The sequence below is a fragment of the Chamaea fasciata genome, unplaced genomic scaffold, assembly GCF_029207755.1.
Source record: "Chamaea fasciata isolate MVZ Bird 193981 ecotype frontalis unplaced genomic scaffold, bChaFas1.0.hap1 SCAF_23, whole genome shotgun sequence".
NCBI lineage: Eukaryota > Metazoa > Chordata > Aves > Passeriformes > Sylviidae > Chamaea > Chamaea fasciata.
Genome location: NW_027094108.1, coordinates 7,062,932 through 7,089,274, shown reverse-complemented (window position 1 = coordinate 7,089,274; position 26,343 = coordinate 7,062,932). Strand labels below are relative to the sequence as shown.

Sequence of the window (26,343 nt, the reverse complement as noted above, 5' to 3'; positions counted from 1 at the left end):
ATTTGGGATTTTGAGTGGGTTTGGAGACGCCTGTCCTCTGGCTGAGGACAGATGAAAGATCAGGAGAAATGAGGTTAAACATAGCTGTTTAGTCTTTATCGAAGCATCTGTGAGATGGCTTTTGTCGAGGTTAAATAATTCCACATACATTTGGTACTGTAGAGATGACCTGAAAATTTTTAATATCTTCTGGTCGAACGACAAGGTTGAGCAGGCTCGTGTTTGTACGGGAAAAGAATTAGGTTAAGATTTATAAAATAAAATTAAGGAATTTCTTAGAGCAGGAAGCCTTTTCCATTACACAAAGGCAACAGTAAATCCTGTCAGAGTCAGGTGAAACACCTCATCCTTACCTTTTGTTCGCGTAAATCCATGTACTGCTTTAATGTTCTCTCAGCACGGCAAAATGTGAATTAGGGGAACGGAAAATTTAAAAGAAAAAAAAAAAATCCACCTCAGATCTTGCAGGTTTTTGTTACCAACTGTCGAGCGTTTTCACTTTGTTCTTCCTTGTGTTTCTGCTCGTGTCAGCCCGTGCTGCTGCTCAGCTAAATATAACCGAGACCGTGTTTTTTACCCTTGGGACTGTATCGGGTTTCTTGAGATTGAGCGCAGGCAGGAACGGTTTCAGATGGCTTTGGAGAGCTTATAATACAGAAAGCAAACCTTTATACTCGAGAAATGCCAAAAAAGACGTACCCGTGCATGTGCAACCACATAAATAGATCCTTCTGTGGAAAACAAAATAACGTGATCTATCAAAGTTCTCCTCACAGATGGTGAAGAAATGGTGCCTCGGGGCCCTCCGGAGGGAGCGGCCGCGGCCCGCTCGTCCCTCAGCCTCTCGCCCCAGCTGCTGACAGCCCGCATTACCTCAGCCCTGGCTTCGGCAATAATCTATTAAAAATGTGCGTTGCATAGTGAGGTTTTTATCTCGCTCCAAAAGCCCGCCGCGTTCTCTCGCCTCACAGTCGGCGGAGCGCGCTCGCCGCTGTAATGGCGGCGCGGCGGCGGAGCCGCCTCACCCGGCTCTTCCGGGGCTTGGGAGGCGGGGAGGTGGAAGCGGCTGTTTCTGAGGGAAAAGCGGATGCTTTGTGCGGGGAAACCGGGTGTTTGTGGAGGAAAAAGCGAGCGTTCGGCCGCCGCGGGGCCCCGGCGGGCGGGGGCCGCTTGTTTGCGCCGAGAACCGGTCTGAGCCGGCGGGAGCCGGCCCGCGCCGCCCCCGGGGCGGGGCCGCCCCAGCCCCGCGGAAAAACACCGCGACTGCCGCAAAAAAAAGCCTTTGAAATAAGGAGAAAAAAAAATATAAAAATACAGTCCCTCCCCCACCTCAGCGCTGGAGCCGCTTTCGCTCCTGCCTGAAGGTTTTCCCCTCACACAGCACAGGGAAATGAAGTAGCAGCGCCTGTGTCAGATCCGGCTCTGAGGGTGGAAACCCACCCTCTCAAACAATTTTAGGTCGTTTATTTATTTTTTTTTTACACCTTCAATGCTCTGCTAGCTCTAGAAGTCGAGCACTGGTTTCCTTGCTGGAGGAATCAGCCCCGAAAATCTCCCAAAAGGGTGATTTTGGAGCCTGCCGCAACATCCGACCACCACCCCTGCCGTGATGGGACGCAATTTCAAAATAAAATAGAAATTCCATCTTTGTTGGCCCTTCTGGGCGAACGCACCCCTCCCCCACCCCTTGCATATAAATAGACAATAAAATACTTCGAAACGTTATAACCAAGAGGGGTTTTAATTTCTTTTTTATTTAGTACTTAATTTTCTTGGCACGAGCTGCCCAAAAAAGAGTGGACATTTGGCTGCAATCGATACCCCCCAGCACCGCTGCACTCCCAGCAATAGTCGGTAATTGCTGGCTCTAAATGACAAAGCAATTAAGCCTCTTCCTAAATGTGCAGAAGTGGGTGCTTATCTAAATCTGGGCTGTCAGGCTTTGTTTCTGTGTCAGGGCCCAGAAGCTCGACTGCTGCTTTCTCAAAGTGCCTTTGATTCTTTACAGGCAGAGGAAAAAAAAAAAAAAATCTTTTTCCAAATTAATTTCAGGAAAGGAGTCTTAAGAATATATCATGTTGTGGATGGGCGAAGTGGAAATTGCCCTAGAAAAATATTTCTGTTTTGTTACTGTGATAACTATTTTGATAATTTCAAACGACTTTATTGTTGTTAAAGCAATTACTGTTGTTTCAGTGCATTAAAGGTTTCTTGCAATGAGATCAAAATCTTTGTTAGAGAATGTAAGGATTTGTGGCAGCTGATTCCAGGCCCTCTGGTGAACTTGCCTTTTCCTCGGCTGGGGGAGAAGGATCTGGTGTGTGAAAGGACGTGTGCTAAAAATGATATTTTTAAGTCACCCCTGGACAGCTGCAGGTGTGTGGGAGCCAGTGTCTGGTGTGAAAATTCACACTTTCATGTCTTCTCAACCTCCTTTTTCAGGAATAGTGGGGAAAACCTGAGCTATGTGGATGGCACTGCTGCTGCCAGTATTGTGGGAGACTTTGGGCTGGTCCTTAAGTCCATGGGAGCTGCTAAAAATTGCTGTTTTCCCAAAGGTCAGGTGCTGTTGGACCGGGTTTGACTTTGGGGTTGTGCGTGCGCGTATTAACAAAATGGTCATTTCTAATTGCGTTTTTAAGGCTTTGATTTCTTTCCAAGTGTTTTGCTTAATCATCTTGAGTAGGCTGAGGGAAGGAAAGAATTAGCTGAGGTCAGGGAAGTTGAAGCTGCCCGTGTTACTGCTCAGAAGCCAGGCTTAGTCTGAGGGATCCTGGAGGCAGGAAGAAGTGTGCCTCATGTTCTCTTCCTGCTGCACACTGGGAGAGCAAGGGGAAACCAACCCCGAGAAAGCCAGTGAAAACAGGGAAACGTGGTGCCGTGTGGCTGCTTCCCTCCGCACGAGGGGTCCAGATCCCCCTTTCTTTGGGAGGCACACACAGTTCAGATGTGAATCGTGACTAAAATAGATTAGAGGGATTGTAGTCTGGAAGTGGTGCTTATCTGCAACGGTGGTGGAGTCAGACAGCTCAGATGGAGACACAGGCACCGCAGGCACCGGAGGTGGGAGAGAGAATCCCCGTCGTATAGACCTTTGGAATAAAGGGCAGTTTAATAATTTCTAATGAATATTCACGTGGAGGGATGAATAGCAGGAGAGGAAGGCTGTATCGAATGCTTCTTGAAAAAATACCAGTCATTACAGAGATCAGAGGGAAAATCCAGCTACTGCCTGGGCTCAGCCATACACGTTCCCATTAAAGCCTAGATTTGGATTTGCAAACACAATGATTTGTTGATGGTCGGTTTGTTTGGTTGGTTTGTTTTGTTTTTGTTTTGTTTTGGGTTTTTTTCCCCCCCCCCCAAAGAGGATGTTTCTGGCCTCTGCCAGAGGCGTGGATGCAGAAGGAGAACCTTCCCTGTAAAACCTAAGGGCTGGGAGAACAGGTCTCCTTGAGGTATATCAGTGCTACTTGGGCATTAACCTTACAAACAGTCTCAGGTGAAACACGTTGTACTTAAATAAAGTCACAGGGATGGGAATTAATAGTAAATAAGCCTTACTGGGGAAAAAATAAAAAATAGTATCATCCCCTAATCTTTGCCCATTGAATTAACTGTGTACCTGATGCGCTTAGCTTTGCCCTTATCGTCCCGGCATCGAGCGCAGTCCAGCCGCAATGTCGCGAGTGCCGAAACCACTAATGATGGCATCAAGGGTTTAAGTGCAAAAGCTTCTTAGCAGGAGATTAGGGATCCCACTCCAGATCCTTGCGGTCAGCTTGTAATGCCTCTCGGAGAGGAGAAGGCAGTGTGGCTCTGGAGTGGAAAATCACAGGCTCGGGAGAGAAGTGAGGGCTTCAATGTTTTCTCTAGAGGAGGAAGAGTTTATATGTGTTGGGACGTGGTCCAAATTTTTTTAAATCTTGAGGGGAAGCGGAGTTTCCAAAAGGAGGAGCAGGGAGACGTGCACTATGTAGATGCCATGTGAATAAAGTCTTTGCATAATTATTCATTAAGTGCCTAATATAAGAACAAAAATAGCTTTGGCATTAAGAAACAGGACTTCTCTGTGATCCCTCCTCGCAAGAGGCCCATAACAAAGGTAGGAGACCTGTTCCTTTGTTTCCAGCTGTGAGTGCACTCTGCTGTCTGGAGAAGCGAGACGTGGAGTCTTTTGATTTGTTCTGTTTGAGAAATGTCTGGGCTTCAGTGCTCAGTTACTTTATTTAGCTCAAAACGATGGTTTTGGCTATAAGACACTTGGAAATCCAAGGTGACGGGAAAAGTATCTGCTGGAGAATCCTTTCTATGAGAGGGAAGTGGTTTTCAGGGCTGTGTCCTCATTTCTTCCATGGTTGCAGGATGTTCTCTGCAGATGTCCAGAAACTGTCCATTTTATAGCTGGGCAAAAATATGAGAACCTCATCAAACAGTTTAAAAATCAAGAATAACTAAGACACATCTCCGGCAGATCGCGGCTCTGAGGGCATTCACGTATTTATTAGCTTTCATCCGTTTGAGAGCAGCGAGCTTTTCTGGTGTGATAACGTGTGAAAGAAAGGCACTGTTCTCCTCCTGAAAGTGAATTCCCAAGAATGCCCGGCCCCAGGTCCCTGTGGACAAACAGTGTGGGGCTGGACTGAGTGAGATGCAGAGTGTCCTACTTACTGTGGCTGCTACAGGTCTGACCTCCTTGGATCATCTGACACCTCGTTGGGTAAGAGGTTGCTGCAAGATCTCAAACCCTCAAATTATGTAAGATTTACACACTTGCTTTGAAGTTGGTCCCTCCCTTCCATGTTTGTTTACTGGCTGGTGTGGCCTGTTGGATTGTGAAGGATGAATAGTCACAGAAAGGAAGCTGTTGGGTTAGTACAGATTTTCTGTTCCTCTTCGTTTTCTAAATGCGCGTGGAGCTGTGCTTATCCCTGTTCTGCATCTGGGAATGCGTCGAGGACGTCCTGCTCAGGTCAAGGCTTTGCTGGGTGAAATTTTCAGTTTGTTTGTTTGTTTTTGAGCTGGAGAGAGGGAGGAAAGGCTCATTGTGTAGCTAGAGAAGAAACAGAGATGGTATCTAACAGTTGTCTTGGGAGTTGATGTTGGGTTTGTTTTTTAATACGCGGTTTCTCTTGAACTCAGAGAAATCACATGGAAAAAAGGAAGGTGCTTAATTAATCCTGTATGTGTGGCTGTCACGGTTTGGGAGTTTGAAAGCACTGACTCCTGTAAGGGAAGCGCATGGGCTTTGCCTGTGGGAATCCCTCAGAGGACTTTTCTTCTGTCCCCTTGTCTCCACTGTGCCAGTGTGATTGCCTCGCGCTGCTCCTCCTTTCCCAGCTGCTGCCATGTGGGGTGGAGGCCAGGGCTGTCCAGGCAGTTGGTCCAGGGAGCTGTAAGGCATTTTCTTCTGGAATTTCCCTTACTTTTGCCTTTTTCTCACAAATTAAGTTCTCACCCGTGCTTTGTGATCCCTGGTCAGTGGGATGGAACTGGCCCAGGCTTTTGGGAAGGAGAATCCCTGGACTTCTGACTATGTGTGGGGATGTAATCGCTAAATCCTAACAAATTCCATGGAATTAAGTTACAGCAAGGTGCTTTTTCATAGGTTACTTTGCAGTGGCAAACACTCCCATATGATACAGGTTTTGCTGGGTTGGTTTTGGGGTGATTTTTTTTTTTTAATTTAGTTTCCTAGACTGGCATTACTCTCCATAGTTGCTCAACAAAGTAAAATCACATTCTCTCTCCCAGCCTGCTGCAGGTCCACAACAGGTGCTGTGGCACTTTACCTATTTCATAGACATTTTCTTTTTTGTTTTATGTTCATTACTTCAGTGTTTTCTACCCGTGTGAAAGCTCACAAAAAGTTCTACTTTTAGTTGTATTTTTATTTGCATGTGGGCAGCAAAATGAAGTAATTCCCAAATATAGTCCTAGCCAAGAGATCCATCTGTTCCCTGCATTTTTAAATGGCAAATTAATCCTTAGCATAGAACTCATCAAATGTCTTCTCTTTATAATTTATGCTGCCTGAGATCACAGAAATGACTTTTTTTTTTTTTTTTTCCCAGGCCTTCCATTTTAAGTAGTCCTTTACTCTAGAACAGCAGCTCCCATTCTGGTTTTACAGAGCTCTCCTGTGATTCCTCCAGTCACTGTTGTCGATCTAAAAGGGGACATAAAAAAAAAAAAAAAACAACCCTCCAAAATTATTCTTCCCTTCATCTCTCGGGTGTTTCTTTGAAAGGCTGTAGAAGATTCTGTTAGAATCTTAGATCAGAAGGAGTATTTTATGATTCTAAGATGTAAGGAAATAGAAATTCCCTTTGTAAATCACCCTTGATAAATGGATTTATTTTGGATGGAGAGCTAGGGTTGCTCTGTCCATTTTCATTTGGATTTCTCTCTTTGGACAACAGTGACCATTTTTAGAAGTACTGAACTTTCATGGCGTTATCTGCCATAAAGGGAATTTCTATATTAAGCTTTGCATGTTCCCAAATTTACTTAAGCTCAGCTGTGTATCTTGGCATGCCTTCCATTGCAACTCCCATCCTAGGAACAATTCTGTTTATAGGAGAGGATGCACCATTTCAAAACTGCTCCAAATCAGGATTTTCAACAAATGGTGTTTTGTGTATTACTAAAAAGAAACCTGGTGCCTTGGAGGAGGCAGTGCATGCAAATAGTGCCTGGCTTGGTTTTTTTAAGGCAAGGTGTGATGCTTTTCTAAAGCTTGAAGACACCATTAATTCTGTGGGGCTGTTTGCCATGATCTTCTGGCAGCTTTTTGTTAAAAAGTAACTGCAGTGACCTGGAGGTGAATCAGTGCTAGGGCTTTTTTGTTCTAGCATATGTCTGAAAAAGGCTTTCCTTCTGAAAGATGCCCAGTGCTCAACATTTAGTCAATGCCAAATGGTTTTAAAATTGTATTTAGAAGTGTTTATTCCCAGGAATTCATTTGACAGGGCTCTTAAGGCAAAAGAGGTTACCTTTTGCTCGTTGAGTAAGTGTGTAGTAGCCTACTTGGATGCATTTTTCATGGCATTTCACTCTCCTGGCTCATGGGCAGCACTTGGAGTAGTTTGGTGTTTGTTCCTAGGATGCCGAGTAGGTCCCATGGTGAAAGCAGGGCTGTTGTTGAGGAAACTGCCTTTAAATGTTGGGCTTGATGATCATGGAGCTCTCTTCCAGCTTAAATGATTCTGTGTTGCTTTCTTGGTATTTTGAAAAGAGTTGGCCACCTGTGAGCCAGAAGGTCAAATTCCTCAGCCCATTCCCTCTGTGTTTCACGGAATGACCTTGGGCAAAGCCCTTGGCCTCTTCATACTTTCCTTTTCCATCTGCAGTGAATGTTAAGACAGCCTCCCATGAATCTGGCACTAAAATACAGCTGTTGTCCAAAGATTTCATGTGCTCTGAGGTGTCAGTTACAAAATACTAATTTAGATCATCAGCAGATAAGTGGCAAAAGCTCTTCTCTTTGACACAATTATACTGATTTTGTCTGATCTACGCCTGGAGCAGCAGCCCTTCCTCAGGTATGTCCTGGCAGTGCGTGGAATAATTTGGAGCATGTCTGGAGGAGGTGGGAGTTCTGGGTGGCTGCAGCGGGAATTCTCACAAGGGATCTTGACTCAGGGCTTCCCTCTGTGAAGGTGATGTTAAACGGAGGCTCATCCTGCTCACCCATTCTCACACCTACCCTCTTTCTTCCCTCTTTGCATTGGTGGAAGTTTAATTGTGGGAAAGCCGAGCTGAAGAGCTGCTTTGTACTTCACCCTCAAGGCCTCAATGACTTTTATCTTTCCCAGCGCTGAGCTCTGTCACTGTGGCCGTTTGCTGAGAAAGCATTTCCTCTGGCTTCCCAGGGTTTCTTTTGAAGCATGAGCAATCCCACTGTTGCCAGGGAGCATCCATGGTTCAAAGGGGCGTTGGTTGGGCAGGCAGGTAACTCCAGCTGCTCCCAAATTCAACACCAAACCCATCCACATCCGAGCCACTGGCCAGCATGGGGAGTGGAGGGATTGAGCAGCTTCTTCCCAGCAGTGGGAAGCTGTTGTCAGTGCTGAGTCAGCTCTTTACTCCAGAGATAGGCCAGTGTCTTTGTAACCAACACTTTTCCCCCCCCCCGGTTAGTGTTTTTAATTCTTGGCTGTATGAAGTTCAAGCCCAAGGACAGTGGTGCGTAGGTCAAGGGGCGAGTTGGCAACACTGACTGTGGGTTGGGGACTGTCCTCAACTAGATGGGGAATTATATAAACATACATATTTTTAGCAATCATTATTTTGTTGCAGGAAAGGATTAAAAGGACCCCAAGGCTGTCTGGAAACTCTGAGGTCTGCAGGGGAAGGTGGTTCTGGGGGTGGAAGCAGTCCGTCCTTCTGAGCAGCATCTCCATCTTCTCTGTTATTCATTTCAGACTTTCATCAAAGATCAGGTGTCAGACATCAGGATGAAATTACTGATGTAAATATATTTATATATATTTATACATGGCCTGTCACAGAAATGCAAATGGAATGTTAATAAGCCACTCACTTGACTTGGGATAAATATATGGTAAATAGTACCTGGAAGCTGTGTCTTCAGAAACTTGCTGGTCAGAGACTGAAATAAATACTGCAACCGTGTATGTTAGTTGGCCACATAAAGGACGTGGAGTTGTCACGGTTGTGTTGTTTTACCGTGGCCTTTAAATATAATTTAATTTAATTTCTTTGGTTTTAGGATTCTAGCCCAGCAGGAGATCGTTGCAGTCTTCTCTCTGGCTGTGGTAGAGCAGAAAAAGTTAAGGGAAGGAGGATGTCCTCGTTTCATTAATCTGCAGTATTTAACGATCACTCTTTAGAGCTGTAAATGCTGGTTTTATCTGTTGCGTGCTTTTTGTGGCTGTTTGTGTTTCCGTGCAGCAGGTCTGGCCTTTCCCCGCTCTCGGTGGATTGTTTTATCATAGCTGAGTGCTGTTAAATACTGCAGAGTGTGTGACATACACAAACCAAAGTTCCTTGGGTGGCAAGTTCTCAGCGGCTTGAACGGGTGCCAAGAATGTCACAGAATCGCATCCTGGCGAGCTTTGCTCTGGAGGGGCCGAGGCCGGGGTGATGGGCACAGGGTAATTACACTGAGGGAATGTTTAGGTGGCTTTCTCTGCCCTTCCTCTTACATCCATGTTTGCAGTGGAAAGCCCTGTTTGCACATGGAGGAGCGGCGTTCAGGTTCTTTGTGGTTTCCCTGTGTGGGCTGAGCCCCTTCAGTGCTCGCTTGCAGTTGGCAAAATGCGGCGACGGCTTGTTACCTCTTGATCTCTTCATAGAAACCAACCTCAGAGGTCGGACTGAGTTTTCTGACGTCTTCAGCTTCAGGTTCAACAACTCCTTTGAAGGAGGGAAAAACCCTTGGTATTTATTTCCGCAGGTGTGTGAAATGCTTTCTTTCCCATACAGATACCCTGGCGTGGGATGCGTCATGTGTACAGAATAACAGCCTGCTGCTTGCTTGGATATTTAGGTCAGTGTTGGAATCGGCTCTGATAAGGAGTTGCTCACTGTGTGCCCAGACCTCTGGAATTTTCATTGTGGTTATTCCTGCCCATGGCAGGGTGTTGGACTGAGAGGATCTCTAGGGTTTCTTCCAGTCTCCTGCGATTCTATGATTCCTGCTTGTGTGTGGCAGAACAGCCACCTGGATTGCTGCATTAACAGGGTGGTGTCGGGAGTTTTGTGGGAATGGGCTACTGCTGTTCTTAGGAAGGAACGTGGGATTCAATGTGCATTTTTGACTTAGGTGCGTGCAGAGAACAGGGGAAATTCTGGTTAAATATCTTACTAGGTTCGTATAATATTTATCAGTAGGTCAGAAGTACCAGTTTGTAATAGCCCTGTGCATATATTGCTCCAATATATCATTTTCCATCCAGAAGTTGAAGTGTTTCACAGGCAAAGATCCTTTAGTCCATTGCTAGAATGGAATACAGTGCATTTTTTAAGCTTTAATTTAAGCAGTTGCCATCAATTTTTTCTGGGTGTTGGCTGGCAGTAATCAAGTCTTTTTAATTCTTTTTATTCCCGAACAACACATCGGCACATTCGGGAAACTTGGAGCAGTTTTCTGGTGCTGTTTTCTCAGGTTGTGGAAATCTAACCAGCAGTTTTTTTCCAAAGCCTATAAAGTATCCCAAGGATTTGTGTCTTCTGGGTAGAGCTGATCATACAGCACTGTCACTGCTGGTGTTTTGTGCGTGGAGATCATAGGTCATCTATGGTGACTTAACTTGGATCTGGAAAGGGAGGGACAGGGAGAAAAACCAAGGGTTCCCGTTACTTCCGTTCAGAGATGACTGTGTGTTAACTTTGGATTTCCTGACCCAGCTTGGGAATCTGCTGCTGACATCAGCCGTGAGAATAACCTGCCGTCAGCAGGGATGGAGCCTGTCCTCAGTAGATCTTTCTAGGAGATAATCTTCACTTGGAGATTATTATTCTGACAGGGTGTTGAGTCGAGCTGAGCCAGGCAGAGTTCCTGATTTCAAGTTAATTTTGGCAGGGAAAAAGTGATCATTCTGCATATTTCCTGTTTAAAAAAAAAAAAAATAACCCTGGATTCTTCACCAGGTCTGGTGAAACAGTTTTTGAAGACAGCTATAAAAAATGTATTAATTTTTTCTGAGCTGAAATATGGCATGAAAAATGCAGAGATTTTAAACTGTTTTTAGGTAGCTTTGTTTTTAACTTGCTCCAGCAACAGAGGTTAGAATCATGGTATGACAGAATCATGGAATGGTTTGGATTGGAAGGGACCTTAAAGCTCATCTCATTCCAACCCTGCCATGGGCAGGGACACCTTCCACTGCTTCAGGTTGCTCCTGTCCCACCTGGCCTTGGACACTTCCAGGGACTGGGCAGTCGCAGCTTTTCTGGGCAGCAACAGGTTGGCTTTGTTTTGCTTTTTTAAACCCATATTGGCAGCTCAGCGCCTGTAGGACGTTAAAGCTTCGCTCTGCTTTATCCTCCACGACAGCCACCGTGTTTCCAGCCGTGTTTCCAGCTTTGTTTCCTGCCTGCCGCTCACGGGGAGTCCCCAGCCTGCAGCTGACTCACCGCTCTCAAATAAATCAACGGGCAGAAATGACAATTGTGCCACATTTTAAAATTGCAGGAGGGTGGAGGGCAGGTTGTGAGATCCCTTGATTCAGCGCCACTGCCATTGACAGGAAGCAGCGGGTCTCCCATTCCATCGACGGGCTTGGAGCCTCTCTTTATCTCCTTTTTGTGGGAACAAAGGACAGCTGGCTTTGTGTTCTCCGCTCAGTGCTTTCATTTTTCACACGTAAACCCAGCGTAACTTCATTCCCGCTAGACCCTGCAAACTGTAATTGCCTGAAAATGAGAAATTTCTCTGGAAGCGAGAAGTGTTTTGTGGGATGCCAGGATTTGAAATGTTATCTTTGCATTTAGAACTGAGCAAAGGAAAATTCTGTGTGCTAAATGAACTGCAATGTACTGAGACCGGGAATGGGGCCCCATCGTCCTTGTGGGTCCCTTCCAACCCAGGGTATTCCATGACTCCATGAAACCAGGTCTGTTTGGGTCTGAACTCCATTGCTGGTTTTAGGAATCAGTCCATGTGGATAAAATTTAGATTGGCTAGCGAATAAATTTAATCTTGATTAATGGAAAATACATACATAGATAAGTATTGCAAGTTATGAATAGATTTTATCATGACTGATGATAAATGGATACGTAAATAGTGTGAGTAAAAATAGAGATCCTTATATACTCATAAGTAATTATGGAATGTAGATAAGTGTTTTAAAAGGGCTTGTAAACTACACCTGTAGTAAAGTGCATGTGTAAGAGAAAGGTTTTGTGTCCACCCCTTGTTTAATTAAGAACAGTCTCTCTTATTGCTCCATTTTTCCGTCTGACTTTACTGACAGTAAAATGCAAAAATCATTTTTCTTCAATGCTATGATGCCGTAGAGCGAGACTGATTTTAGAAGTATCTGGGCTGGACAAAAGAGCATCTGAAATCCTGGTTAAATACTCAAACTCTTCCCCAGTGGTCCCACGTTCCTGGGAGAAGTGCAGAGCATGGTGGAGGACGTCGGAGGAGCCATTCCCAGCTCCCTCCCGGCACTGCGCGTGTGTTGTGACAGCTCAGGAGGTTAGTTCTTCAGCGTGCTGGCATTCTGCTCTGCTGACTTTACAGGGATGTGGAAGAGCAGGTTTTCCCATGTTGGGAAAAGCCTTAGTGTCAGAGCACGCTCTGCTTCTGGAAAAGAACCACCCCAGGTTTAATACTGGTAGCAGAAGCCCAAAATGAAGTTATAAAGCTATTTTTGTGCCGTTTTTACCTGCCTCAAAACCTGTTGATACTTGGAATGCTTTTAAGGAGGAGATTATCAGAGCTGTTGTTTTATCCTATTATATTCCCGTTTTAAAATTTCCCTAGCTCATTGTAAAAGCTTTATGAACCCACTTTTGTTAGAAGAATTTTTAATAACTTATTTTCTGCATTGGCAACGGGTGCTTGTTTTCAAAATTACTCACAGGGAAAAGCAAAGCCATATTCTCATTTTAATATTCTGGGAACTTGTCCTTGAGCAGCTTTCAGGCTTCAGAGCTGTATATTTTTAAAGCTGAAAAAGAGTTGTATTTTGCTGCTCAAGACTCCACATAATTCCCTGTCAGATGCTTTATTTTGATTGTGCTGTGAGCTATAACTGGGTGACACAGCAGCTATAATTAACTCTTCCATCATTCTCCCATTCACAGAATATCAAACCTTTGACTTACTTTTGAATTATTATATCCATGTTTCTTCAGTTGGAAAAGTGATGGGGATTTCCCTAAAGAAAGGGGGGATTGTTCTTGAAATATTTTTTTTTCTTGTCTAAAAACAGTCAGGAAATAATGACTTTTTTTTTTCTGGAATGTCTCAGAAAGTCTTGCTTTGCTAAGGGATGCATATCCCTAAAACTCCCTGGGGAAGTGGAAGTTACCAGCATGATACTTGTTTCCCAAAGTTGCACAGAATTTAGGCTCCTTTGTAGAATTTATCACCCTGTTACACTGCTGTGTCATCACTTGGATATCTAACGGTGTTATCCTGAGATAATACTTTTTCTCTAGTGGAATGCTGTGATTTTAACAGTATGTTCTGTATTTTTAACATCTTCATAAAAAAACGCCCAAACTGTATAAATAGCCTGTCTCCATTCTAAAGCAATGCTCCAGTCAATTCAGCGCTCCCTCTTGCTCGAGAGATACGATCTCAGCACACTGGAATTCTAAAGGCTTTGGGAGTATGGGGGCGAGCATCAAGATGTGGGAAGGGAAAGTGGAAGTGTGCACAGGGCAGAGGGTTCTGCAGTCCTAAAGTCCTATTTTAGCCTTCCCCAGGGGCTGCTGAACCACGTGGAGCTGCTGTCAGCTTGGGAATTACTTTCAGTTTCTCCCCACACACATTCTCTGCCCTATATTTGTGTGTTTAAGGAATTTTCTCTAGTCTTTTCCGGTTTATTTCCCAGTAGTAGGTGATGGCTGATGTTACCCCTGGAGAACACGGAGAGCCTGTTCGTGTGGGGTTGGGTTTGTTCTTTTCCCAAAATTCTGTAGAGAAGAACTTCGGTTTGGTGACTTAGTGGAAAGGCACAGGGTAGGGGATAAAGATGAGGAGGAAATGCTTCACTCTTCACTTTCAGTGATTAAATAGTTCATTAATGAGGAAGGCACAAAAGGAGGGTGCACAGGTGAGGCAGAAATAATGGCAGTTTACCAATTCAGCAGAAAAATGAGGCTGTGAAGGGACGTCTTGATGGTGAGAGATCTGTTGCTGGGAAGCACAAGGGACTGTAGCTGGGAAGAGAAATGTTATTTATTATCTATGAAGTGAGGGGTTGAGTGGTGCAGGGTGGCTGCCCTTGGGAAGAGCAGGGCAGAAGGAAGTTTTTTCACTCCGGTCCTGGCATGGCTTTATTTTCACTCCTCTCCCAAAGTGATGCTGAACTTCCTCCCCGGGGGCTGGAGGAGTAGGAGGAGAACGTGTGAGAAAGGCACCAGCGTGTGAAGTGGCTCGATGGGATGGGAGGGTTGTTATGAGGGGGTGAGACCGGCAGCAGAGTTACTCATGTTTATTATTACTTCTGCATTTTTGACCCTTTTTGTTCTGTTTTATTTTGGTCTGGCCTGTTTTTATATCCTGCTGGATTGTTTATGAGTATTTTGGGACAGAGATTGTCTTGCCTTCTGTGCCTCCAAATATAATGGGGACAGAGCCCAAGGGCTTTTGGGAATGTGCCATGGTGCTTGTTACACCAAGATGTTCAGAAAGAAAAGCAGGATTTTTGAATGTTTGAAGAAAAACACCCACAAAAAAGCAGTACAAGAGCTCACCAAATCAAGTCTTGGAAATTATTAGAAGCCTGAAATGATTTCCCTGAGAAAAGAAGTGGAAAAGTTAAGTGCTGTAATGGCAAGAAGGTTTGTAAGAGTATGAAATATTTAGGATAAGAAAAAGATAAACTTGCGTATCATTTTTCTAATACAGTGTGGAGAGGAATATAAAAATTCAATCAAGCAGCAAATTTCAGACTGACAGGGTTATTTTAGTACATGGCACATCTTCCCCCCCCCCCTCCAGCCTCCGAGTTAAAATTCCAGCAGAATTTTTTCGAAGGCTTCTCGTGTAATGGAGAATGAGAGTCTCCAGGGTTATGTCAGACAAAATTATTTTTAGCGCTGTTCTGAGCCCTCGTGCCTCGGGGAAGAAATGAGCCACTGAAGCAGGATGACGTGTCCCCACTGGGCAAGATTTAATAACATTATATTCTCTGTATTTCTGCCTCTCCTTGAAGCATCGAATGATCCTGAGTTTGTGAATTAGATTGACTCCCTCTGTGATCTAATATGCAAATCTTCTTCCGCTGTAATTATTGTTTATAAAAGGCATTCTTAGGTCTGAATTCTTCATATCCTGAAGTTCGAGGTTGAGGCTAAACCTGGAAATAGTGTTTGCTGGTTCATAGAGAATCCTAGAATGGTTTGAGCTGGAAGGGATCTCCAAGATCATCTTGTTGCACCGTGGGCTTTGGGCTGGGACAGGGACATCCCTGTCTATCCAGGTTATTCCCAAGCAGTTGATCAAAATAGTTGCAATGATTTTCACACGTGATCTCTTTGGAGTAAAAATGTTTCAGGGAAGCTGCCTGAGAGCACAATAATATTTCTTTCCTGTACGTGAGAGTGCTGGGAGGGATTTTTAAGCATGTCATGCATGTCAGACCTGTGCATCCTCCCTGTATTTCGCCACTCTTCCTACACAGCTCCCGAGCTGGTCCAACATTGCATTACACTTAATTAAATCTCCACTGTTGTCAGGGTGGGTAATAGGATCCCACTGACATTTTACCCATATTGCACTTCCCTGCCTGTCTCCTTTGGGGGCTTTGGAGGGGAGTATTGGTAGGAAGATTCTTAAATCCGTGTGAATAGCGGGTGGCAGCACAGAAACAGAATCCAGCACAAAAGGGAGGAAGGCCTGTAGACGAGCAGAAGCTCTGGAATTTTGCTTTTTTAATAAGATAACCATTTCCTAGCTGACCTTGCTCCATGCACTCACCTGTCTTTCCCTCCATGCCGTTGCCAGCAGTGACTCCAGCAGCAGCTCGAGCGACGAGTCCCCGGCGCGCTCGGTGCAGTCGACGGCCGTCCCCGCGCCTGCATCCCAGCTGCTCCCGTCGCTGGAGAAAGATGAGCCCCGGAAGAGTTTTGGGATCAAGGTGCAAAATCTTCCAGTGCGCTCAACAGGTAAATTCACTCAGGAAAGGGGAGCAGGGGAAAAAAAGGATGGGACTGGTGGAATAACCTGTACTAAATCTTTGACACACGGCAGCCACGTGCTGCCCCCAAGGACGGGATTCTCTCCCTGCTTCTGCCTCAGTTCTTGTGTGACAGTGGGAAAATTGCTTAATTAGTGACCATCTGTGAGACACCCCGCTGGTCCCAGCTCCAAGTATTGGGCATTTCCAGCTCCTGGAACTGGTGCTTCCAACAGTAATCTGGGCTTTCCCAGGGAAAAAGCTGACACATCTCCATTTCTAACTTAAAATTTGATTGTTTTATCTCACCCTGCTTCCATTTATTTTTTAATCCAAAAAGTTAAGGGTTTTCTGTTGCAATTTGAGCTCTTTAAAACACCCCTGAGCATATTTGTAAAGGCAATGCATATTGCATGGAAAATAACCCAGGAAACCACATGCTGAGGTGCGCCCATGATTGCTTCCTGTTCCCTGCGCTGAGCGCAGGAGATACCCCACAGGAAAAACCAGCATGGGGTCAGTTGTGAAACAGTTTTAACAGAGTTCATGGATGCAGAAGCACTGGCTGAGCTAAAATAATATCTTTTAATCTTGGGAGCAGAGTACCTCGTGTGTTGATATCTTCCTATAGATTTAATACCTGTCGTATTCCTTGAAAGAACATGATGCTGAGGTCAGTATCCCACAAATCCCAGACAGATTGTGTGGGCCTGAGTCAGATTCTGCAAAATCTGATGAATCTGCCTGGTTATATTTCTGAATTGACTGAACTGAAGGCTGCGTGACTCCAGTCTCCATTCCAGAGATCTCATCCCAGCCATGCACAGCATTCCTGTGGGATTTTTAATCAAGTATCCCTCTGACTTCTTCGCCTGGAACTGGGTGTCTCTTAGAAGCAATAACCACCCACTGCCAGCTTTAGTGGTGTAAAACCTCATGTGTGTAGTTTCTTGGGTTTAAAAGAGGAAGATCAGCTAGAAACTTTGGACAGTGGCAAAATTAACATCCCAGATTAAAAAGGACACTCGTGAGCACCGACTTAAATGGGATGAAGTCACATTTCAGAAAGACAGTCAGAGTTCTTCATGTCTTTTATGGTGCTGCTGAATTGGCCAAAGTTACATTTCTGCAGGATTAATGTTTATTTGTTGGTTTAGATACAAGCCTTAAAGATGGACTTTTCCACGAATTCAAGAAATACGGGAAGGTGACATCGGTGCAGATCCACGGCGCGTCTGAGGAACGGTATGGCCTCGTGTTCTTCCGGCAGCAGGAGGACCAGGAGAAAGCACTAAATGCCTCCAAAGGAAAGCTTTTCTTTGGCATGCAGATTGAAGTTACAGCCTGGATAGGACCAGGTAAGGTTCATGCCCTTCTCCCATGGGACCGCTCTGGGTTTGTTCAGGAACTGTTGTAAAGAGGCAGAATAGAAGTAAGAAACATACTTTCAAGAAAATGGGAAAAATGCCACAATAAAATCCAGAGCAAAAAGAGGGGATGCTCTTGGATCAAACAATGAGAGAGTTCCAGTCTTAAGCCTCAGAGAAGGAAAGCTGCCATCCTCCCAAACAGTGGGATCTGCTGGAAGGAACGATCTCATCTGCCACGTCTCGGTGGAGCAGCTGCCAGTGGGTGGTGTGAGCACAGAACCGAGTCCTCCCAGCCTCGTTTTGTCTCATTTTAATTAAAACAGCCAACGAGTGCTGCGTTTTGAGGCTGTGGCAGCACAGCCCACGTGACCGACCAGTGAGAGCTGCAGCCCTGAGCACGTGGTGAAATTCTCAGACTGCACTTCAATGGCTTCTTTAAAAATTGATTCCTGAAAACAAACTCCTGCCATGTGCTCTTCCCCAAGCGCAGGGAAGCTTTACTGGAATTCATGCGCTCAAGCATTGCTATTTGAGTAAATTTCCAGAGGAGGAGCTGAAAGATGGAGCTCCTTTTCACCTGAGGATGTTCAGATTCCTCTGTGGAATATAAAGATTCTCAGTCTCACGTAAATAACAAGTCATGGGCAGAAGTGGGTGTTTTTCTCAAAGACAGTGGTTACTCTTGTTCAGATCAAGAAGGAGACCTGAATAAACCAACATGAGCCAAATCTCCATCATTACAAATTTCCTGCTCTTTTATCCTAGAAACTGAAAGCGAGAATGAATTTCGTCCTTTGGATGAAAGGATAGATGAGTTTCACCCAAAGGCAACGAGAACTCTGTTCATTGGCAACCTGGAGAAAACAACCACCTACCACGACCTGCGCAACATCTTCCAGCGCTTTGGGGGAATAGTGGTATGTGAATCGTGTCCTGTGTGGGGTGGCACTGCCTCCCTTTCTGTACAGACCTGTGGAATGCTGTGAATGGTGCTAAATCTGTCAGCGACAGATAATTCAGTCTTTCTGTAATAATCTGAGTCATTCATCTTGCTGGAATATACCTGAAAGCTTTTCTTTGTATCCGGAATTCAGTGTATGAATGTAGAGGGGTAACTTAGCAGGAAAAACAGTCCTAGGAGTGTTTACAACAAATGTCTCTCCTGCTGTTTTCTCCTGGTAATTCTCTCCTAGTAGCTCCAAAGATGACTGTGTATTTGGGATGTGAGTGTGCCAGGCGATGTTCTCATGTTGACTCCTACAAGTGTGTGAATCTGAGTTTCCTGTTGATTCCTGAAACAGGGGGCTTGGTTGGTGCGTGTGGAGGCACCCCTGTGCCCAGGCAGAGGGGATTTGTCGCGTCGGTGTCCGTGGGAGTGCTCCCCCAAACCTGTCGCGGCTAGCCCTGGCCCCGGTGACAGGTGCGGTGCGGCCCAGTAGGGCCGGCCAACCAAACCGATCTGGTGAGTCCTTTGCACCTGCCTGGCTGTAGCGTGATGATGGCGAGGAAGAAGGAGGACTCCGCCGAGGGTTTTCCACTGAAGTTTATTGGAGCCTGCAAGAAGCGACCTCACGTCCAGGGAGTCTGCCTCAGCAGAGCGCAGACTGCCGTGACAACAGGTTTTATTGGGGGGAGGAGGAAGGGGAAGGGTAAGGGAAGGAACCAACAGGGATAGGTCTAGGAGTGGCTCTGCGGATGAGGGGTTTCTCCAGGGACCAAACCTGGAGGGCAAGGAGGGAACCCCTGGGATCCTGACTGACCACACGACGCTCTCCCTGGAACTTTCCAGACGCAGGGAGAGGCCCCAATGTGACTGACCGGACCCGGGTAGAGTAACCAAAGATTGACCAGTAACTATAACAAGGGGTAAACCATATAGAGATAAACTTAGGGAGTACACAGAACAAACCATTTATAAACACATACAACAAAGGAAAACTGAAAAACACACCGCTACAGGGATTGATGCAGATGGGTCAGTGATGGCACACGAGGGATTTGGGTTTTCAGCTGAGGGGAAGTACCCAGATGAGGCAGAGCAGCCCCCTCTCCTCTGTTCATGACTTCCTATCAATTCACATCAACGTTACATTTAAGGGAAATTTTCCACTAGAGTCATGCCACTATCCAATTTAATTAATTTTCACAAGGGCATGGAGTGACAGGACAAGCCTTCAAGCTGGAGGGCAGAGTTAGATGGGGTGTTGGGAAGGAATTCTTTCCTGGGAGGGTGGGGATGCCCTGGCACAGGTTGCCCAGAGAAGCTGTGGCTGCCCCTCGAGGTTTCCAAGGCCAGGTTGGACAGGGCTTGGAGCACCCTGGGATAGTGAAAGGTGTCCCTGCCCATGGTAGGGGGTAGAACTGGATGAGCTGTAAGGACCCTTCCAACCCAGACCATTCTGGGATTCATTCTGTGATTCCTGTTGAGTCGGGCCTTCAGATGGTTCATGTTCTCCGTGTCAGCTGTGGGTGCTTGTGAACATGCTGTCCCTCCTTCACTCTCCTCCGACATGTTCTTATCGCTGCTGAGGATTCAGTCACACACACCAGGAACCCCATCCCTGCTACCCCCAAAAGAAGAGGAGGTTGCTTCCATGTGCAGTGTGGACAGATATAAAATCCTCATTTTGTGATGTCTGGCAGCCCTTGTGTATCCAGACTCTGCTGTATCCTTGACATCAATACTGATTTATGAATTCGTGCCATGTCTGTGGCTTGAACCCTTTTCCAGTGTTAGAGCAGCAGAGCTCTCCTGATAAAGATGCTTATCAGTGGTAGTGTAAATTGGCTTTTGTGTGCCATGGTGCTCCCTGTCAGCATTATTAATGGCTCAGAATTGGGAGGCAGCGCTGCCTCGCCATTTCCAGGAAAACTTGCAGGCTCAGGTGCAGAAGGGACCAGCTTTATAACCACTCTGAGGGGTAATGAGCACAATAATGGTATTTTATTTGCCTGTCACAAGGAATTGCTTGCCCAGGGTGAGTGGTCAAGTATAATTTGCCATGGTTGCAGTTGTGCTACTTCAGACACTTGAAAGTGTAGTTTTCTATTAATATTCCACTTAAATCATTAGGCCAGGGCTGTAGGAGTCTAATAGTTATGTAAATCTCCCTGTTTACTTCTGTTTTCCCAGATAAAGAGCCCTTGGGTGAGACCATATCAAACTGCTGCCTTGTCCCTAAATTTATTAACCATGAAATTAGCCTGTCCTGGATGTTGGAACATTTGTGCTCAGATCCATGTGTGGCTCACAAAGGCAGCTCCTGCTATTCCAACAAATAAAGCCAAACCCTCCACCTCCTATTTTCAGCCTGGAATGAATCATAATATCATGAGTTTGTTCAGAGGCGCTTTGAGTACTTTTCCAGCGCTAGTGCTGAGCTTGTTTGTTAACCAAATGTCAGCTCCTGGCTTGCTGGGCTTTTTTAAATCGATTAAATCAGCCTTTATTTGGCTTTGTGAGCCTCTGGCAGTACTTGTGAATGGGCCCATGGTGGCTTGGTTTTAAAGAGCAACAGCAACTGAAGTTGAGGATCTTTTTTGCCATTTCCGTGAGTCAGGCTGGTTCAAGAGATGAGTCCAGCATCACTTTGTGTTTCTAGGAACAGGATGGATTATGATTATTTGGAAAAGAAGCCCAGCTTGGCTCAGAGATGAGGATCGGAACAGGTTGTTTTTTTCTTGAGCCTTTGTGAGCAAAAATTAATCTGTATTTCGTTGATCCTGAATTGTCTCTTCTTGATATAGTATTAACAGCCTAAAGCTGATGTTTGTTGATCAGGTCAGGCTTAGTTCTGCGGGCTTGGATTTTAAATCTGTGGGATAAAGAGCTTTCCCTGCTCAGTAAGGATTTGGTTTTGAGATGCAGCAGAACAGCAAAGTTTTAACTGTCTACTATTGTTTAAATCCTCTCTCTGAAGAAAATATTAATTAAAGAGCTTGCTGTGCCACGTGTTCCTGAAAAAAACAAGTCTTCTTAGATTGGGATTGACTGCTAACTGTGGGTTGTTCTGTTTTGTGCTTGTTCCCAGGACATCGACATTAAGAAGGTGAACGGTGTCCCTCAGTATGCGTTCCTGCAGTACTGCGACATTGCCAGCGTGTGCAAAGCCATTAAGAAGATGGATGGGGAATATCTTGGAAATAACCGGCTCAAGGTAAAGATATCCTCCCCTGGACCGTATCCTTCCTGTGTCTTCCATTGCTGCATCGTGGGATGTGTCGCAGCAGGGTAGTTTATGGAAGTAAAATGGTTTTTAATGTGAGGTCACATCAGAGCGTGATGGTTTCAACCACCACCTGATTGGGATTAATCAGCATTTTTGTTGGCTCTGTCCACACGCAACCCTGGGATTGAGCACTCAGAGACTGACGTTCCCTGGCCTGGAAGGGCCATGTCTGGTGAGGCTGTGCTGGGAATCCATCCCACTCCCCGTGGCAAAAAGGGCCTGTCAGGCCCCAGAGCTGTCAACCTGTCACTTCTCAGACGTTCAAACTGAAGAACCCAGTGTTGTCAAACACTGTATTTGTTTAAACAAGCAGAATTATTTTCATTAATTGCTCTTTGATTTTTGTCTTGCACCTGCACCAGATGCTAATTTTAGAAAATCCATACAAACAACAGCTTTCTCCTAATAAGTCTTTCATTAGGCAGGCTCTGTTCAGTGAGTTTAACCCTTGTGCACTGTACTGATGGAAGTTTTGCCCTTTTGTGTCCAGCTGGGTTTTGGGAAGAGCATGCCTACAAACTGCGTGTGGTTAGATGGGCTTTCCACAAACGTTACGGATCAGTATCTGACCCGACATTTCTGCCGATACGGGCCTGTGGTGAAGGTAGGTGGGAGGCTTTGCTCTGTGCTTCCGAGTCGTTACTGTCTTCCTTTCTTCCCATCCTGTCCTTTCAACCCCACTTTCCAGGGCTTTATAGCTCAGGTAGAAAAAAATTCTTCCCGAGGTGGAATTTGGCTGGCAGGGCTCTGTCAACATTAAAAGCAATCAAAAAGAAGTATTTTGAGTGAGCCGAGATGTTGAGTATTGGAAACCATTTGTTGCTCTTGTGCACTACAGTCTCTCCCAGGCAAAACTTCTTAAATGTTAGTTGGAAGAACAGCAGTCTAATTGCATAATTACTCATACTCGTTAATTACATAATTAGACATAACTATGGGTTTTTTCATCAGACCGAGAGAAAAAAGACTTTTTAAAAGCAGTCAGGACAATCACAGTGCCAAAAGTACATGGAAGACAAGAGAAAGTCAACAATGGTGCAACACACCCATGTCACGCAGCGGGAGCCTCTCCCATGCAAGTGATTTATCATGTGCTTAAACTTCAGTGTGGGAGTTGTCCTGTGTATTTTTATTGGACATGGATGTGTTTAAAATTAAGCAATGTGTGTAAATCTGTGCAGGATCAGGATCTGGCCTCCGCGAAGTTTGTGGGTTTGTGTTGCAGCTTTGACATTCTTTATTGTAGCTGTTGTTGCTTGAATAATACATTTATGCTGCTAAAAGAAAGCAATATTTGGAAATTGGGCATTTAACAACTGTTAAGTGGTACTGCAGACTGGTAACAGAAGCTGGTTCCACTTCGGGATTAAATGTTCCCTTTACCTTTTTTCCCCCCTAAAATGCGTTGGAAATTAAAAAAAAAAAACCCAGAAGGCTAACAAAGAAATGCTACAAAACTCAGTCAACAAAGAAAAAAAATTCAAAGTAAAATACAGAAAAACAAAATAAAGGCATAATATACCTCAAGCCACAATATCCACAATTCAAAGCAGTCCCGTGTCCTTTTATTGTCTCTTCATTCCAGTATGCCTCATCAGAAAAGCCTGGAAATTCACCTTGCTAAAATTTATTTTCTTCCTGGTATCCTCATGACTTAGGATTTTGTTGGGACTGACATTAAGTCCTGTGGATGAGGCTCTTATTTGGTTTTTGTTTTGTTTTTTTGTTTTTTACAGGTGGTGTTTGACCGCTTAAAAGGCATGGCCCTGGTTCTCTACAATGAGATTGAATATGCACAAGCAGCTGTAAAAGAGACCAAGGGGAGGAAAATCGGTGGGAATAAAATTAAGGTGTGCAGAATGACCTCCAAACCAAAGCAAAACAGGCAAAAAAAGAGGAACACATTGTGTTTAGGCCTTCCCCCTTAAATGCTGGCAGTGCAGACTGCCAGGCTTAAGGAATACTTGGCAGGACACACACGTCCCACATATCAAAGGCTTAAATTATATTTTTATACTCGGCTTATCAAGATGTCAGGGAATCCTGAACTGTTACTTATAAAGCCTTTTCCAGTATTCTGCCGTTCGTTTCGCTGAACTTGTCTCTCTGAGCTCCTGAGTGTTGGTGTCCGTGTCACTGCCTCGTTTACCCCAATCCAAGGCAAACTTCTGTCTGTTTTCGTGTTAAAAAAGGGAAATCTGAAGGTGTGAGTTCCTCCAGGGAAACACATGACTGCATACAGCTGCTCCATGCTGATGTCCAAGCTCCGAGGTACAATAACCTCAATATGCAGTCATGGAATCATGGAATGGTTTGGGTTGGAAAAGACCTTAAAGATTCTCGGCCTTCCTTGCAACAAATTTTAAACAATAATTGAAAACACTACTTTAAAAAATGCACAGAAAATACTTTTTGTCATGGTGCAACACAACATTTACAGGTATATCTTGGATTTGGGTGAATGTGGTGATACCTGTTCTGACTGTCTCATCAGTCCCACTAACTGGGGATGTGAGGTGTCAGCCAACCCTTTGAATTATCTTCCTCCTCCTCCTTTCTCCTCTCTTAATGAGTGGGCAGTGATGTCAGGCATGATCTCAGCAGCTTCCGACCTCACCCAGCTCTGCAAGTTGGATATTCTGTAATTTCTGAGTGTGCTGTTGGATATCAGTCGCCTTCCTGTGCAGGAAAGCATATGGTCCTTTCACATCTTGTGTGGATCTTGTTGCTCCATGACTTTGGAATAAGCAACACCCCTGATGTGGGCCTGTGCTCCATTGCTGTGGTTACACACAGGACTGGGCTAACTTAAAAACTAGCAGGAACTAGAATGTTAAAAATATTCCATTATGTGGCATACACGTAATGAAATCCATTCTAATCCTTAATTTTTTTCACTATACCACTAGCTTCTCAGTGCTAGAAAATGCCAGTTGTTGGAGTAGCTGGAACAGGGAGCTGCAGTTCAGGAGACTCGGTTCTTTCCCTGCTCTATAACCCTGGGCAGACACCGTGGATTCAGAATGGATTCATAATCCTGACCCTCTGTAGCACTGCACTGAGATAAAAGGGACTTTGGAACTGTCCGGGCAATAAAAACATCAATACCGCGATAGTCATGTGTATTTTTCCTGCTACTTTTGCCCAACACAAGCAGCTACAGCAATATAGCAAGGAAGTAGTTATACAGCTCCACTGAGAAGGATCTTTATTCCTGGGCATATGCAGGGCCAGAATCAGAAAGTGTTGGACAATCTTTATTAGATTTTACCCCCATTTTCAGTTCTGCTCCCACCTTCAGCAGACAGGGAAATGTTGGCAGAGTGGGAGGTTTCTGTGATGGAATGTGATTTCCCCTTTCTTTTTCAGGTGGACTTTGCAAATCGAGAGAGTCAGTTGGCATTTTATCATTCCATGGAGAAAACGGGTCAAGATATCAGAGACTTCTACGAAATGCTGGCGGAAAGAAGGCAAGTATCAATATCTTAATTCAGTTTTTTGTTTTCCAGCACCATACAAAATCCTTTTACAACCATTGTCCTCCTCTTCATACAATCAAACTTTCTTCATGCCCTAATTCTTAAACAGCTTTTTTCCCCTCTCAACTTTATCCTTATTTTTAAAGTTCTATTAAAAACACCTCTGCGTTTTAATTTTGTTTTTACTTCTTCACTATTTTTAAAATAAATTTAGGTGATCAAACTTAAGCTGTGCAGATTAGAGCAGGCAGGATCTCATGCATCCGAGGCGTAGCCAGTTACTGGAATTCCTGCTGAGGTGGAGGTTTCAGTTGTCTGCGTGATCCGTATTTAAGTATCCAGTTTCTCTGTTGGGTCACCAGGACACAGTTGGGAGTCATTCATCACATCTTAGGAATGCAAAGAGCAGCTTATCTGTGTCAGAGAAATGTGTGTGTTGGTGGGTGTACATAAAGTCTGATAAACTCCCGCTTCTCAGCCCTTGAGCAGAGAGTAAAACCTGATCTTCCACCTCCCCCTTTCCAACAGTTTTGTTTGTAACTTGATAAAATAATACCGTTTGAGTAAGGATGCGTTTTTATTTTGAATAAAGCTGTGTCCTGTGTGGCTACCCCTTGGCAGCAGCTAGCACCACATGCTGCACAGTCACTTATTTATCTCTGAAGACCTGGCACAGAAACATTCCACATTCTGGGCTTTTTTTACCTTCGCTGACTGAAAAAACACCCATGTTTTATTCCCCTCAGAGCCTGGCTCATTGTTAGGGCTCTGCCTGCTCAGGAGTCAGCCCAGCGTGACGCCAGTTGTACCTGGGAGCTGGATAAACGCAGTAGTGTTTTGCAGCAAAATAGATCGGTCTGACATAATGCAAAATGAGCAGATTTAAAAGCAAGCAGGGTTTGGAAATTGGCAATCAGGATTTGCATAATGGAAATACAAGTGTGCCTTCCCCAGGCCTTGCCAGATGTTGTGATGTGCCAGCAATAAGCATTTCCTCAGAACTGCGCAGGATGCAGGCAAGAGAAGGGCGTTTTTGCATGTCTTTTAGCACACAGGACTCAGGTGGGCTTGTCTTTGCCATGGAATAATCCTGAGCAGGACCCTGATTTCTGGTGTTTGGGCACACATTGGTCTGGTTTTTCCTTCTCTGTCACTCTGCTCACATGTGACAGGGATAACAGATCATGGAGCAGTAGAGCAAGCTCTGCAGTGACTCCTGTAATGCTGCAGCTTCTGGTGCCCCTCCAAGCTCCTCCTTGCAGACGTACTGATATCTCCACAAACCACCTTCCCTCAAGGTTGTAGTTGGAGTCAGTCTGAATAGGACCCAAAGGGAAAAAAATAGTGAAGAAACAAACAAAATCGTTTATCGATATTTTTAACTTCACAGCTGCTTTTCACAACATCCCACATCACTTGCAGCATGAGTTTTTTGTCT

General features: G+C 44.9%; 1 protein-coding gene across 4 annotated transcripts in view; it reads left to right on the top strand.

The window, feature by feature from the left end:
- SPEN (spen family transcriptional repressor) overlaps nucleotides 1–26,343 on the top strand; it is a 67,167-nt gene that overhangs the window by 27,062 nt on the left and 13,762 nt on the right. For 3 of the 4 annotated variants that reach the window (XM_066202779.1, XM_066202778.1, XM_066202782.1), the window contains 7 exons: nucleotides 15,656–15,816; nucleotides 16,985–17,185; nucleotides 17,963–18,114; nucleotides 21,229–21,354; nucleotides 21,917–22,030; nucleotides 23,163–23,276; nucleotides 24,796–24,896. In XM_066202779.1, coding sequence (XP_066058876.1) covers nucleotides 15,656–15,816; nucleotides 16,985–17,185; nucleotides 17,963–18,114; nucleotides 21,229–21,354; nucleotides 21,917–22,030; nucleotides 23,163–23,276; nucleotides 24,796–24,896 — 969 coding nt within the window. The remainder of the gene's footprint in view (nucleotides 1–15,655; nucleotides 15,817–16,984; nucleotides 17,186–17,962; nucleotides 18,115–21,228; nucleotides 21,355–21,916; nucleotides 22,031–23,162; nucleotides 23,277–24,795; nucleotides 24,897–26,343) is intronic. The other variant, XM_066202780.1, reaches the window with a different exon arrangement.